At 36.1% G+C, this 15,712-nt stretch overlaps 1 protein-coding gene across 7 annotated transcripts in view; it reads left to right on the top strand.

Moving 5' to 3' along the window:
• Positions 1 to 15,712, top strand: part of CUL4B (cullin 4B) — a 50,740-nt gene that overhangs the window by 18,513 nt on the left and 16,515 nt on the right. For 5 of the 7 annotated variants that reach the window (XM_070784319.1, XM_070784317.1, XM_070784318.1 and 2 more), the window contains 8 exons: positions 266 to 811; positions 2,862 to 2,977; positions 12,070 to 12,174; positions 12,759 to 12,827; positions 13,620 to 13,693; positions 14,612 to 14,774; positions 15,053 to 15,142; positions 15,382 to 15,464. In XM_070784319.1, coding sequence (XP_070640420.1) covers positions 266 to 811; positions 2,862 to 2,977; positions 12,070 to 12,174; positions 12,759 to 12,827; positions 13,620 to 13,693; positions 14,612 to 14,774; positions 15,053 to 15,142; positions 15,382 to 15,464 — 1,246 coding nt within the window. Of the gene's footprint in view, positions 1 to 265; positions 812 to 965; positions 1,115 to 2,861; positions 2,978 to 12,069; positions 12,175 to 12,758; positions 12,828 to 13,619; positions 13,694 to 14,611; positions 14,775 to 15,052; positions 15,143 to 15,381; positions 15,465 to 15,712 lie in introns of those variants that run through there. The other 2 variants (XM_070784324.1, XM_070784322.1) reach the window with 1 other exon arrangement.

Below are 15,712 nucleotides of genomic sequence, written 5' to 3'. Positions count from 1 at the left end.
GGCCGTTTACCTGTCTGCCTCCTCATTCGCTCTCCCCCCTTGTTCTGCTCACTCCTGGTGTCAGCCTATCCTCCTTCCCAAACCCTCCCATTCCCCGGGTGGAGCCCCCCCTTCACTTTCCTTCTCGTCCTCTGTGTTTCTCCTCTCTTTATTCCCTTCCCCCTCTAGCATTGCCACCTTCTCTCCTACACGCACGCAGGCATATAAACGTAGGTTTTTGATGCTCGTCTGCCTGTTGACCCCGCTATTTTCATGTTTCCAACAGGTTTTTCTTCCCCCAATCCCTCAGCTGCTGCTGCTGCTCAAGAGGTCAGATCAGCCACTGATGGTAATACCAGCACCACTCCGCCCACCTCTGCCAAGAAGAGAAAGTTAAACAGCAGCAGCAGCAGTAGCGGCAGTAACAGTAGTAACGAGAGAGAAGACTTTGATTCCACCTCTTCCTCCTCTTCCACTCCTCCTTTACAACCCAGGGATTCGGCATCCCCTTCAACCTCGTCCTTCTCGTGCCTGGGGGTCCCAGTGACTGCTCCCAGCCACGTACCGATACAGAAGAAGCTACGTTTTGAAGAAAACCTGGAGTTTGTAGGGTTTGATGCGAAGATGGCTGAGGAATCCTCGTCCTCGTCCTCATCTTCACCAACTGCTGCAACATCTCAGCAGCAGCAACTTAAAAATAAGAGTATATTAATCTCTACTGTGGCTTCGGTGCATCACGCAAATGGCCTGGCCAAATCTTCCACCACCGTCTCTAGCTTTGCTAACAGCAAGCCTGGCTCTGCTAAGAAGTTAGTGATCAAGAACTTTAAAGGTAACCAGGGCTAAAATCCATGATCACGTACTCAGGATTTGACACTTGAGTGGTCACGTGCTCTATTTATGCTAATATGTTAAACAGTATAGAGGTGGCCTAATGTTTTATGCATAATCAATGAGGAGGAGGGAGGTCCTTTTTGGGTGGAGGGTTCATTCTCCGGGGGTGGTTAGTATCCTTCTGCTGAAGCATACACCAGGTATTTCTGTGCAGTATTTTGAGGTCTGTCTCAGCCTATTGTATCTGATCTGTTATTCTTCATAACATTGACAATCGGTATGATTGATCCGGATTTTACAGGTGAGAAATTTGTTCTCTAAAAATGTTTAATTATTTCAGGTGCATAGTGAACCTTGGCACTGCTGGGATTTTTATTTTTATCCTTCAGTAGGCCATATTATCTAGTCCCTAGAAATTCCGGTAGCAATAGTGATCTTTTCATGTTTCAAGAAGACTTTTGGTTAGATTTATAATGTTGAATACTACATTCTTGAAACTCATGGAAGCAGTAGTTGAAGAAAAGTATTTATGATCTGTGCATTTCTTTCCAAAGGTAGGGTTTGGAAGTGAAAAATACTGTATATACACAGAAGTAGTAACTCATCTATTTTTTTTTTTTATCACTGAAATGGGTTTTAAAGTACTGACCTGCAGCTTTTAGGAGAATTTGTTCAAGTTTTTGAGGTATGTGATTGAGAGTATTATGAATGCATTGATGCAAATATAAAATCAGCAATTTTGCATAATGTAATTGAGCTGAGTTACTTTTTAATCTATTGAGTGTGTTTCGGTTTCTCTGCCTGACTTTTTCAACACCCTAACTGGCAACTAATGGTAAAATGTTTATTAAGTGGAGAAGTCAAATGAATGAACTAAAGCAATATTGACCAGATCAATGCCTTGTGACTAAATATTAGTATTGAGAAAATTAGATTCCCCATGCTTGTATTTTCACCATTAGTGTAGAAATCAGGAATATGCTCTATTTTGTCTCAAGCAGAGGGTTGTTTATTTTTAACCTTTTCTTTTCCTCACTCCACTCCCACCTCCAGGCTCTCAAGTGTTGTAGTTTTCTGATTTAATAGTAGACCTTTCTGAAGTAAATATGAATTGTAATTGACTAGTTTGTTCACTGTTCTACTTGAAATATATCAATTTAATAGCCAAGGATTTTTAAAGAGATGAGCTATGACCCTAATTGTATTTGTATACTGGTTTCAGAGATTTTGCTTGGGTTTTTGCTTCTCCCCCTCCTAAAATGGAAACACATTATTGAGGTATCTAGATGTTCTAATAAAAAAAACAATTGCTGGTCAAGGAAGTTTAAATTAAAGCCTGGATTAAGATGTTCCTGTGCATTCTGAAAGTGCTACATAGGTTCTGGAGTTATCAGGATGTTTTGATTTTTTTTGTATTTCATTCTGCTCATAAATGTAGTTTAAATTAAAACATGAATTAAGATGTTTCTCTCCACTTCTGTAGATGGTACATAAATATGAGAGTCAAAAAGACCTGAGTTAGAATCCCAGTTTTGCCATTGACCATCTGTGGTGACCTTGGGCAAACTTTAGTAAATGAGTCTTCCAGCCTCAGTTTCCTTAGTTGCAAAATAAGGATAATAATACCATCCTTAGGACATTATTAGGAAGATTAAGATGTTTATAAAGTACTTTGTATATAGCAGGCACTCAGTATTTTAAATCTCAGGTACAAAATTCATGTTGACTTAGGTTTTACATATGATAGAATAGGATCAGGATTAGTTTTATCTGTCATTTTCAGATTTTTATCTTTTGAGGCAATTCAGACAATAGAAAAAACTCTCACCTTCAGTTTTAATAGGTGAGATAAAATGACTTAGACAGTGTTCTGGCATTTGAAATTTTATTACTAAGCCTAAATATAATGGTTACTTTAATAATTAGGTATGATAATTATAAACATCACAATTAACGTTTGGAGAGCAATAATACTAGTAGTTTATGGATCTTTTTGTTAGTATATCTTGCATGTTATTCTGATTATCAACCTTTTATATATCATCTAGATAAGCCTAAATTACCAGAGAACTACACAGATGAAACATGGCAGAAGCTGAAAGAAGCAGTGGAAGCTATCCAGAATAGTACTTCGATTAAGTACAATTTAGAAGAACTCTATCAGGTATGTATACATGTGGATAACCAGATTTGGTTAGCGTAAATTGAGGTGCAGTGCATATGGAGTTTATTTTCCGAAATGGGTGCTTATGTAGATTTTTGGTTCCCTTAATTAATTATTAATGTATTATCTTGATTTAATGCATGCACTGTTTTATACACAGACCATATATTCCTGCATCAACTGTGGCTACAGTCTGATTGGTATAAATTGGGCTTGTCTTGGACCCTTCTAATTAGGATTTACAGTTAGGAGTACCTTGGTATAGTAAGTTTTACCTGTAATAGAAACCTATAGCTTTGATCCCAAAGATAATTTCTGGTGACATTTTCTGTTGTGATACTAATTGCTAAGTGGTGTTACCTATAGGAAAGGCCTCAAGAAACGCCATATACTTTATTCTACCTCTTTCCTGTTAACATGCTTTTGTCATTTATTTCTCTTCTTCATGTTTGTCTTATCTCTTGGCCTACAAGACACACCTTAGCCCCAAAAATGAGCAGCAGGTTGTTCATCAACTTGGTCTAAGGTTCAGATTTGTTTCTTTTGCTTAACAAATGGATCTGTCATTGAAATGTTTAACTTAAAAATACAGTTACTGATTTAGACTTCTTGTTACCAAGATACTTTGCCCTACTGTAGTTTTGCCACAACCAATTCAAGAAGTTACTTTCCATTCTGGTGTCAACAGTTTCATATTTTTAAAAAGTGCTGCACAGTCTAATGGCTTGAATTTTTGTATTGATGAGTACCTTGTAAAAAATTATGTTGGTCCAGTTTATCAAAATTTGTAGTTTTCATCTATTCATTTTAGTTGTAGAAGTAGTATGGTGATGGACAAATAGTGGATCAGGAGTCAAAAGACAAAGGGATCTGGTTTTGGCTGTATTAGCTTGCGATCTTGGGCAAGGTATTAAACCTCTCTCAGCTTCTGTTTCCTCCTATGTAAACAGGGGGAAGAACTGCTGTATCTATTTCACCAAGTTGCCCATAAGACTCAAATAAGATGTTTGTGAAAAATACCATGAAGCACTATATAGAAATATAAGTTGATGTTATCGCTAGTTATTTCATAAGCCACAGTATGATTTTTTTACTTACAGTGTGTCGATTGAGATCACCAGTTTCTGTTGCTATTTAAATAAAATATATCAGTACATGCCAAACTCTCAGAATGGTGCCCCCTGCATAGTAATAATGCTGAATGGTACACACAAGTGTCAGGTAATAGTAGTAGTACTAAGGTATTACTGAGGATAAGCCCACCTCATTTGGCTGTGTTGGTACATTACACATGTGGATCCTGAGTTGTACAATAATAAAGGTAGAATTGCAGTTAGACTTGAAGCAGTTAATGTGGTCCAGTGTCTTTTCTTCATATAGTGTCTTTGATAGCCTACAAAGTAGGGTTATCTTGTTTAAGCATTATAGAAAGACTTTGTGAACTAGATAAGATAGTAGTTATTATCCCCACTCTATGAGGAAATGAAATCTCAAAGGGACTCTGCACTGGAGAGCATATTGGCAGAGCAGGGGACTTAAACTGAGATGCCCAAATTTTTAGTCCAGTGCATGCATTCCACATGCCTCTGTAGTGCAGTGTTTGAAGCAAATAAATAGTCTTACTTTAGGGGAAAAAACTCTGTCATCAGAGAAGGTAATTTTTGTTCATACATGCATGTATATGGTGTTTCTTTGGATATGCTGGCATACAGCTTTAATGTCAGTAATGTGTTATATATTTCATGTTTATAACATTTAGTTTCTAGTTTTTTAATTTTATTTTTTAATTGGTGGAAAATTGCTTTACAGGGTGGTGTTGGTTTTTGCGGTACAGCACAAATCAGTCATAATTATATATCCATGTGTATATATACAGAAGGCCAGACAGGGCTCCCTGTATTATGTAGTAACTTCCCACTATCTGTCTGTTTTACACATGATAGTGTACGTATGTCAGTGCTACTTTCCCAATTCATCCCGCCCTCGCCTTCCCCTGCTGTGTCCACAGGTCCTTCTCTACTAGGTTCGTCCACTACCATTTTTCTAGGTTCAGTGCCTTAATATACGACGCTTATTTTTATCTTTATGATGATGGTAGTTGCTAATGAACTCTATTTACTTTACTTTGAATATTTTTCTGCAGCTTATGAGTTAAAAACTATTTTTCCTGGTAATTTTTTTTTTGGCCATGCAATGTGGTTTGTGGGATCTTAGTTCCCTGACTAGGCATCAAACCCGCACCCCCTACAGTGGAAGCATGGAGTCTTAACCCCTGGACTGCCATGGAAGTCCCTTTTCCTGATAAATTGTTTCTGTTAAATCTCTTTATGTTTCAGGAGCTCATAGCTCACATTTTTTGTGTGTTTTTCCTTTCTTATACTTCAGAATTTCTATCTGGTGTTGTTCAGTTGCATTTCTTTAGCCTAAAATCAGTTACAACTTTTCACTATTAGCATTTTTAATAACACTTTACTACTTCTGCTATAATAAATTTAAAAGCATTTGTTTCTAGCTCTTTTGTTGTTTTCCACCTTAATTTTGTAAATGTTCCTTTGGATTGTTCTCAGATTATATTGAGATGTTCAGGTTCAAAAAAGAGGATAAAAAAGTTAAATTATTTCATACCATCTGGATTTCAGGTGCTTGTTTGATTTTTTAGTGGTTGAAATGTAATTTAAAAGTACTGTCCTAAAATTGGAACAATATAGAAATATGTAACATACCAAACAAAAGTTCTCCAGACTCCTCATTCCCCACCTCTCTCTCTATCCTTGATGTAAATACTTATTTGGCATATGTCTATGCAGAACTTTTTTCTATGAATGAAAAACCATTTTGCTTTAAAGCTTAAGCATGGAAGTCTTCCCTAGTGTAGATTGCATATACTTCCTCTTAAGTTTTTAATTTCTAGAAAAGAACTTGCTGTTCTGAGTATATTTGCAATAAGTAAATGTCATCCTTTAAAAGTGATTCAAAGTGAGACTTATCCTTCCTCTACAGCCTTGAAATCCTGTAAGAGGGAGGCAGTGGTTCATGTTGTTTTGGTTTGGATATTTTTGTTTGTTTGCTTGTTTGTTTTTTAATATTTATTTATTCTTCATTGTGGCATGTGAACTCTTAGTTGTGGCATATGAGATATAATTCCCTGACCAGGTATTAAATTTGGGCCCTCTGTATTGGAAACACGAAGTCTTAGCCACTGGACCGCCAGGGAAATCTCTGCGTGTTTATTTTTGATTGATGACAGATAGGAGTATGGTTAAATGCACTGACTTTTGAGTTGATCAGCCTGCCTTAGATTAGAGATCTGCAACTCATGATAACTTTGGGTCAGTTACTTCTCTAAGCCTTGGTTTTCTCATTTGCAAAACAGGGAGACTAACACTACCTGTATAGCATGGTTGTAAATAAATACTGTGAGAAAGCACTTAACTGCACAGCCTGCTATATGTCTGTGTCATCGATGATGATAATGATAATAAATAGTATTTGAGTCTTTAAAAAAAGATATCTTTATTTTGAGATTACATTTTATTATACAGCTCTAAAGCCACACATTTTTAAATTCTAAATCCACACTAGGCCAGAACAGCTGGCTGATAAATAGATTACATTCCAAAGGTACATCAGAAAACCTCATTAGCCAAACTGAAAAAATAATAGAAAAAGAGAACTGTCTAGGAACAGTGTCCCCCTGCACTTCTCAAGAATGTGTCTTGTTTTTACATGTGGTATCTTAATAGTTGGAATCTTGGTTTTAGTGTGTGACTGTTTTTACTAAGTAATATTTTAAGTAATGGGATTATTTTCCTCATATTCTCAGCCTTGCGTGAGTAGCTGTGTAGTGTTGTTGGGGGTTTTTTGGATAATTTTATTTATTTGTTTTCGGCTGTGCTGGGTCTTCATTGCTGTGCCGGTATTTCTCTAGTTGGGGCGAGCAGGGGCTTCTCTCTAGTTGCAGTGCTCAGGCTTCTCATTAAGGTGGCTTCTCTTGTGGAGGACATGCTCAGTAGTTGTGGCGCATGGGCTTAGTTGCTCCATGGCGTGTGGAATATTCCTGAATCCGGGATGGAAGCTGTGTCTCCTGCTTTGGCGGGCAAATTCTTTACCACTGAGCCACCAGGGCAGCCCCTGTGTAGTGTTTTTAAATCAGCTGCCTTTTTTGGAGCTGGCTGGTTATTTCTATATGAAAGTGTTACATTTATTCTTAATATAAATGTCTAGTTCTTATCTTTGAAGATAAGTTTAGTTCCTACTTCAGAGCTGATGAAAATAATTCATTAATAATGGAAACTCTGGTTTGGTTTGCTTCTTTTGAAATAAATATTAAATAACGAGCCAATTAGTGATTGTAAATGAATCAGTTAGTGATTTATTAATCTAGCGGATGGCCACAATACTAGAAAGAAATAGTGCATCCATCCAAGTGTAGTTTATTTCCCATTGTAAAATGGGTTTCTTAAGCAGTCATTGGATGTGGGAGACTAGGTAGAGTCTTAGCAGAGGTCATTATTCTGTATTGATCACTAGCTATTGTGTTCTGTAAGTTTAACTGTTGATATTTTTAAGCTTAGTCTGTCACATTACTATTACTCCTGTTTTTACTGAATTGTTAATACTATCCCTGCTATTTATCCCAATTACAAATTCTTAGTCCTTGATAACTTGTCTTGGGTGTTTTTACTGGATGTAAAAAGAAAAATAATTTAGGTTTTATTATTTGGCTTCCTTCCTGCAGTTCTCAGTTTTTGATATATTTTGATCATTTTATTTTAGCCATTTTTACTAGACATAAAAAGATAATTTGGGTTTTATTGCTATATCAGTTGAAAAGTTTTGTGATGTGCTTTTTCTTTTTCTATTTAAGCATATGGTTTGAAAAATAAGCCCCAACTCATTAGATTAGCGACCAGAGTTCAGCACCCTGGAGGGAATTGAATCTTTCTTAAGTGTCTCTTGTTGCTGAATCAGAAAATTTTCTAGATTTCCTCCCTTACCATTAATTTTTGCATTCTTTATTTTTTATCCTTGTTTTAATCCTCACTTTTTTAATTCTAGTCTTCTTAACCTCATTTCCACTCTGCGTCCTAAATGAGAGCTTATGTGCCTTTGCTGTTTCTTAAATCTTGTATTCCATAAAGCATCAAATTTCAGGAACTATGGTTTTGCATTTCATTTGCTACACATTTATATTTTCTTTGGAGTTTTGTTTGTTTGTTTTTCTTCAGATAAACATGTTTCTGATGCAACTTGGAAGAGGCTGGGATTTGGAACAATAAAAGTTAAAACCTTATTAAAATGTTCTTATTTTATAGCTGACACCTGCAAAAAGGATTTAAGGCAGCATATTTAACTAGTGATTGGGAGCTTAAATAAAAAGATAGGTTTATTTAAGAGTCTAATAGAATTATCTAGATTGTTTAATATAAATAGTTACCTGTGCAATGAGGTTATATTAGTAATAATTATACCAGATCAAACTTCCAAAGATTTCCAGAGTGTTTAGTGAAGTGTAAAATAATACATTTCTAAAATTCCTTTTCAAAGATCTGGAATAAAATAGTTTACCTCAAACTCCTAAGTGGTCATTTAACTCTTATTCGTATTTCTGTCCCAGCACCTAACAGGATAGAGTTCTTAGTAAACACCCGATTCTTCTTGAGTCAGTGACTGTTTACTATGTGCAAAGCTAGAAATGCCATGGACATATAGAGATCACTTAGTCCTTGCCGCTGAGGTCTTTATATTCTAGTAGGCTCATGAAGTTAGTAGTTCATGACCAGCATTTTTTTTTTAAGAAGTAAAATAGAAAATATCGGAGTAGGTCACATATAGTAATGGTAAGTGCAGCTTCATGAAGATATTGTTTTGTTTACATAAATTTACTTTATGTGCAATGGATTGTGACATAAAATGTATTTCTTAACTGTGGCTTGTCAAAAACTTTTGGAAGCCACTGTTTTAGGCACACATGATTGTTCCAAACAAACCTTGCTTGAAAGTGAGTAAAGCAGAGTATTGAGATCACGGCATGTATGGAAGATTATAAACAGACATGAGAGTAAATAATGGTAATACTGAACCTTGAATTCCATGCTAGAAAGTATGATGGTGGGAAAGATAGTGTTTTATTGGGGGAGGCAAGTACTTACATTTTTTGAATATTTTATATATTCATCTGGCTCAAAACCCAAAAAAATATTAGAGAGCATGTAGTGAAAAGTTTCACTTCCACTCCAACCTCCCTCCCCCAGCAAACAAATGTTATTGGGGGTATCATTCCAGAAATGTTTCATATGTGCAAAAACAGCTCTGTGGAGGTTTTCTCAATTTTCTTTTTTATATATATATAAATGACAGTTGACCACCATCCAGCACCACACCATTCAGTCCTTTGTATTTTTTTATACCTGTTAGGGAATTTCTCCATAACAGTACCTGAAGAGCTTGATGGAAAAGTTCTTAAAGATGGAAAATTACTGGATCTGGTCTATATGTTAAGCAGTCAAGGCTAAATTAGAGACTAGCAAGGGGTTCTGTTCCATCTTTATCTTCAAAACTCACCTTAGATCCTCCTGCCTTTGCCTTACCTTCTTTTATTGCTTCTAATAACTTAAGCCTGGTGACAGAGGATGAGATGGTTAAATGGCTTCACCAATGCAATGGATGTGAACTTGGGCAAACTCCAGGAGATGGTGAGGGACAGGGAAGCCTGGTGTGCTGCAGTCCATGGGGTTGCAAAGAATCGGACACGACTTGGTGACTGAACAACAAGGAACAATCTTAAACCACTCTCCAGCTAAGCACACGTGAAGCCGTATGCATATAATGTGCGTGCACATGCAATTAATTGCTCAGTTGTGTCCAATTGTTTGCAGCTCCACGGACTGTAGCCTGCCAGGCTCCTCTGTCCATTGAGTTCTTCAGGCAGGAGTACTGGAGCGGGTTGCCATTTCCTACTCCAGGGTATCTTCCCAACTCAGGGATCGAACCTGCATCTCTTACATCTCCTACATTGGCAGGTGGATTCTTTACCATTGCTCCACCTGGGCCCAATTCTCTGTTTCTCACTATTCCCATAAGCTCTTTATCCACGTCCCTCTGGGTCTTTGGAACTCCACCTCATTACTGCTGCTCAGCAAGCCTTTCCTGACTTTTCCCTGCCATAAAGATTGAGTTAGAGACCTCACCTCTATGTTTATCCCCATCATAGCTCCTAATAGTGTGTTGTAATTACATATCTTCTGACCGGTTTTCACTTTATGCTGTAAGCCCCTTCTGTGTGGGGGACACATTGCTAGTTATAAGTACATTAGTTTTTTGAATATTATATTCACCTGGTTTAGAGCCCAGGTACAAGAACATACAGGTACATGAGCCCATGGTGTGGTCTCTTTCTGTCATTAAGGAGAGTTGGGGGCCAGCTCTCCTTAAAAGATACAGTGTTGATTCAGTGACAAGTCAGTATGGTATGATTGTTGATAGTGCCATACGAGTCATTGGTAGCTGAGACAGTTAAGGAAAGCTTATTGGAAGAAGTGGAACCTAGCTGAGTAGTAAGGGAATGTGGTATCCCGTATGAGAAGATAAATAGGTGGGATGAGAACTAATGTATGGAAGAAAGTATCACAGCAGAAGGGAATGGTAGAGGTAGGACTTGGAGAAGTACTTGAAGTGGGAAATGTGAAGAAGATTCAGTACAAAGACAATTTAAGCAGGGAAACAAGAAATGCTGAGAAAATCATTCAAAAGGAACACCAAGATACAATAAGAAGACTACTAAAGGAGGAAGAGAGAGAGTCCATAGGGGCACATTGTGAACCAGTCAGGCACATGAAATAAGCGCACTCTTAGACATTTGTGGCCTGACCCAAGGCCCCGTCGTAAGTGGTGGCCAGCAGGAACTTAGCTTCCTTATTCCTCTTGAGCTGCTGGATCTAAGTGGTCTGCTACTTCCTGGTAAGGTGTAGCACCTTTCCTCCTTTAGTGTAAGTGCTTTCATTTAAGCTTTCTTTTCATTTATGAGTTTATTTGCTGGACCTGCATGCTGGGAATATGACTTCCAACTTCGTATTTATAAAATTCCAATCCAACCAACAGGACTTGGATGGTCCCTTAGAGTCAATTTTAATGAAAATTTTGCCTTCTGTTATGGTAAGAAAGAAATCCTGGTGTTAAGTATTTAAGTCTTTACTAGTTGGAATTATAGATTATTTCAGAGTTCTACCATGCCTGTTGTATTAAATTTGAAAGTCTTTTGATACACCTAAGAAGAAATTCAGTGAAATCTCAGTTTTGTCCTTTTGGGATCTGACTATAAAAGACCAATCCAACAATTGAGAAGAAATAAAAATTCAGTATTTCTTTAGTAATTAATATTTATTCCATTGTGCAAAATTTAAAACATCTTTATTTAAATATTCTTAAGCTGCAATGTTGGAGACAAACCCTTGTATAATTATTTCATTCTTATAATACTGCTTGCAACAAATTCTGCATTACTCTGTTCAGGAAAACCAAAGAAAGTATAAATAAATTTAAATTAAGTGGTAGTTGGACTGCCCAGTGAAAGTGAAAGTCACTCAGTCGTGTCCAACTCCTTGCAACCCCATGGACTATACAATCCATGGAATTCCCTAGGCCAGAATACTGGAGTAGGTAGCCTTTCCCTTCTCCCAAACCCATTTAATAAACAATTGGTGAAATTATTTCTCAAACTCAAAATGGAATTCTGCTTATGAAAACAATTAATATTTTTATGAATAAGACAGAATTTATATGTAGCAGTTGTTATAAATTCAGTGTCTTTACAAGTGGAGAATTTAGCTTGATTCCCCCCATACTTAAACTGTACTGCCAGAATAAACAGATTTGGGGAGGGGTGGTATACTGCACTGGTTAGGAAAAAAGTTCACTAATTGCACTGATATTTGGTTGTTTTACCTTGTGTTTTAAATGGATGAATAATCCTTTTTAATAAGTTGACATGGTAGAAATAACAAGTAATAGGAATTAGATGTAAATAATCAAGAAATATATATACACAGACACACACATTCACTCCTTAAGAAAGTATGTGTTTAATTTTGCAGGCTGTGGAAAATCTCTGTTCTTACAAGATTTCTGCGAACTTGTACAAACAGCTGAGACAGATTTGTGAAGATCACATCAAAGCACAGATTCATCAGTTCAGAGAATATCCTTTTAAAAACAAAAAAGTATTTTTTTGTTTTATTGTATTTTCATCTTTTCTTCCCTCTGTCCCTCACTTTTTAAACCAGCTTAAAATGGAAAGCCTATGTTTTGTAGATTTGTTGTTTTTTGTTCATTTTGCCTCTAGGGAAACAAAAAAGCAAAATTTCACTTTTTACCTCTAATTAGGGTCCAAATCTACATTGTACCACTAATGTAAATAAAATTTCTTTATGTCTTTACTCTTATTGTCCTAACAAATTTCCATTAGAGGAAAGGTAATCAGGAAATAATAAACTGAAAACACAATGGCTCAATTATATCTAAGACTTGCTTTTTGTTGTTTTGTTTTGACCTTGTGGCACGTGGGTTCTTCCTTCCCAACCATAGATTGATCAAACCCACGGCCCCTGGAGTGAAAGCAGTCTTAACCTATAGTTAAATAGGTTAATAGATAAATAGTCTATAAGTACTATTTAGTTTCATTTAGTATGTAGGGCTTTCCATATTTAAGACAAATGTGCTCTTAAACATTGCATGTATTACTTGTCCTAAGCATTTTTAAAATATCCTTAACGTGTATCTCACAGACTCTTTGGATAGTGTTCTTTTTCTCAAGAAGATTGATAGATGTTGGCAGAACCATTGTAGACAGATGGTAAGATGGAAAAAAGCATTACATTTCAGTTAAATATTGTAGTTAAAATAAGTTTCTTCAAATACAAGAATATTAGTTTTAAAAGTTTTGCAATAGGGGGACTTAAAACTAATTTTGGTTGAGTTTTCTACTTAAAATGTAAAGTTATGGGTAAACCAGTATTTTAGAATGACTTATACCTTAGAATCATTTTTATTTTTGTAGCACTATAAATAAGTGTTACATTTTGTGTCTTAATGGCTATCCCACCTGTTATTTGGTTACCTAGCAAAGTGCCTGCTGGTCCTGCACTTTAGCTTATTCACATCACAACCTTTCCTTTTTCCCAATCTGGTATTATTTTAAACCTTATATTCTGCAAGTTAAAAATCTTAAAATCCATCCCACACACCCAAAATCCCACGTATACAATTGTAAGACAGTTTCACCCTGAGAACTGTTGCTGAGGAAAAATTATATGCCCCTTGATTCTGTTTTGATTTTTAGTTAATTTTCAAGTTGCAGAGAAGTCATAGACCATTTTAAGTGTCTTTTTTTTCCTACAAACTACAGCAAGAGTTAAAATTTGTCATAGACCATTTTAAGTGTCTTTTTTGTCCTAGAAACTACAGCAAGAGTTAAAACTTATTAATAGTTTAATTAAAAATGGTATGGGCATATTCTCAGATGTGTTAATCTGTATGTTTGATCCTAGTAGTCTAGTATATATACAAGTAAACCGTGCAGTCTTATTTTATAAAATATTTCAGCTTCACAACATATTAAAAATTGATTTCTTTTTTTCATTGACAGATCATGATCAGGAGCATTTTTTTGTTTCTGGATAGGACTTATGTTCTTCAGAATTCAATGCTACCATCCATTTGGTAAGGATGCAAGAAAAAAAATTATGAAAAGATTTGTTAACAAATCATAGTCAAATCTTAATTACACTAATAGAAGAGAGTAAGTAATACAGGGAATAGTCTAAAAAGTCACATTTAGCTTCTAGACTTGTATTTATAGCAGTTTTACCTTGTTCTTTATGAAGAAGTTTTTTTGTTAGTCGAAAGGATTGAAGTTTGCTCTGGACTGTTTGAATATGCATCATTTTGTTGCCGATCAAGAGTTCACTCATTATCTTTTAACATTATTAGGGAAAATTCCATGTATACACAAAAATAGAAGAGTATAATGAGCTGTTGCCCCCACCATGTGCCTAGCGTTTACCTACAGCAATTATCAGAATTCACTGATTTTTGAGTACTGAAGGCAGATGACAAATGAGCAATTAAGCCTTCATTACGAGTACAGTGAAGACCATTTTATAGCTTTGAACTAATTTTCTCTCTTGATTTGACCAAGGAAGAAATCCACCAAAGGAAATAAATCAATAAAACTTAGTTATAGAGGAAGATGGGAATTTAGCTTCAGTTCTCATTAAAGACAATGAGTTTCCTGTATGCTTTAATCTAATAATATTATTTAAAATTAAATATGTGGGTTTTGTACTTTTACAGTTGTTGCTTCAAAGCCTGGAACCCTAATTAACATGTGGTGAGGGACTTCCCTGGTGGTCCAGTGGCTAAGACTCTGCGCTCCCAATGCAGGGGACCTGGGTTTGATCCCTGGACAAGGAGCTAGATCCCACATGCAGCAACTAAGACCCAGTGCAGCCAAATTAAAATAAATAAATGATTAAAAAACAAAACAAAATAAAACATGTGGTGAGAAGTCAAGCAAGCTTCTCCAGAAGTGGTATTGTTTTAAATTAATTTAGATTTTGTGTATTTTTTTTATTTTAGGGACATGGGACTGGAGTTATTTAGGGCTCATATTATAAGTGATCAGAAAGTCCAGAATAAGACAATTGATGGCATTCTTCTTTTGATTGAGAGGGAGAGGAATGGTGAAGCAATCGATAGAAGTTTACTCCGAAGCCTTCTAAGCATGCTCTCTGATTTGCAAGTAAGTTAACTACTTCACTTACTACAGAACTGATTGCTATACCTAGTCTGATGTTTAAAAAACAAACACAGAATTTCCTGGCGGTCCAGTTGTTAGAACTCCATGCTCTCACTGCTGAGGGGCCTGGGTTCAATCCCTGTTCAGGGAACCAAGATCCCACAAACCCCGTGGTGTGGCCAAAAAAACTTTAAAAAAGCCAGACTCATAATGCTATTCACATAGAGGGCATTCAGTAAACATTTATTGAATAATTGAGCTTCTTTGTTACCCCCTCCCAGATTTATCAGGATTCTTTTGAACAACGATTTTTGGAAGAAACTAACCGACTGTACGCAGCTGAAGGCCAAAAATTAATGCAGGAAAGAGAGGTATTTAAAAATCATGATGAATAAATCCACTGTGTCTCATAATAGTCCCTACTTTATAGAACGTAAGCTGCCCTTTCATTTATCTTCCAGATGTTATGCTGCTATAATTTTACATGTGATTTTATATATGATTCAACCCTGTCACATTTGACAGGGCTACTCCCAGGATCTTTTGGACTTGACATTTACTAAATGATTTATGGGGAGGAAAACAATATATGAAAAACTTATCTTTATAGGTTCCTGAATACCTTCACCATGTTAATAAACGTCTAGAAGAAGAAGCAGACAGACTTATTACTTACTTAGATCAGACCACCCAGTAAGTATTACACGCTCAGCCTAATAGCCTTAAACCTGTGCTGTGGAATCACTTAAGGCACTTTGGGCATCCCCAAGTGTTAGTAAGTATTTTCAGGTAAAACTTGAGACTTTAACAGTTGTTTTCATAATGCAAACTTCAGGTTGTTATTTTCCCTACTTAATTAGTTTAGTCAAGGGTTTGATTATTGGTTGTCCATATGTGTTTAGCATGTAATTAAAGAATAGTATTAGAAGCTAATGTGATCT

The sequence above is a fragment of the Bos indicus genome, chromosome X, assembly GCF_029378745.1.
Source record: "Bos indicus isolate NIAB-ARS_2022 breed Sahiwal x Tharparkar chromosome X, NIAB-ARS_B.indTharparkar_mat_pri_1.0, whole genome shotgun sequence".
In the NCBI taxonomy this organism is placed as follows: Eukaryota; Metazoa; Chordata; class Mammalia; order Artiodactyla; family Bovidae; genus Bos; species Bos indicus.
The sequence above is the reverse complement of the archived record's forward strand: the minus strand, read 5'-3'. Positions and strand labels throughout refer to the sequence as shown.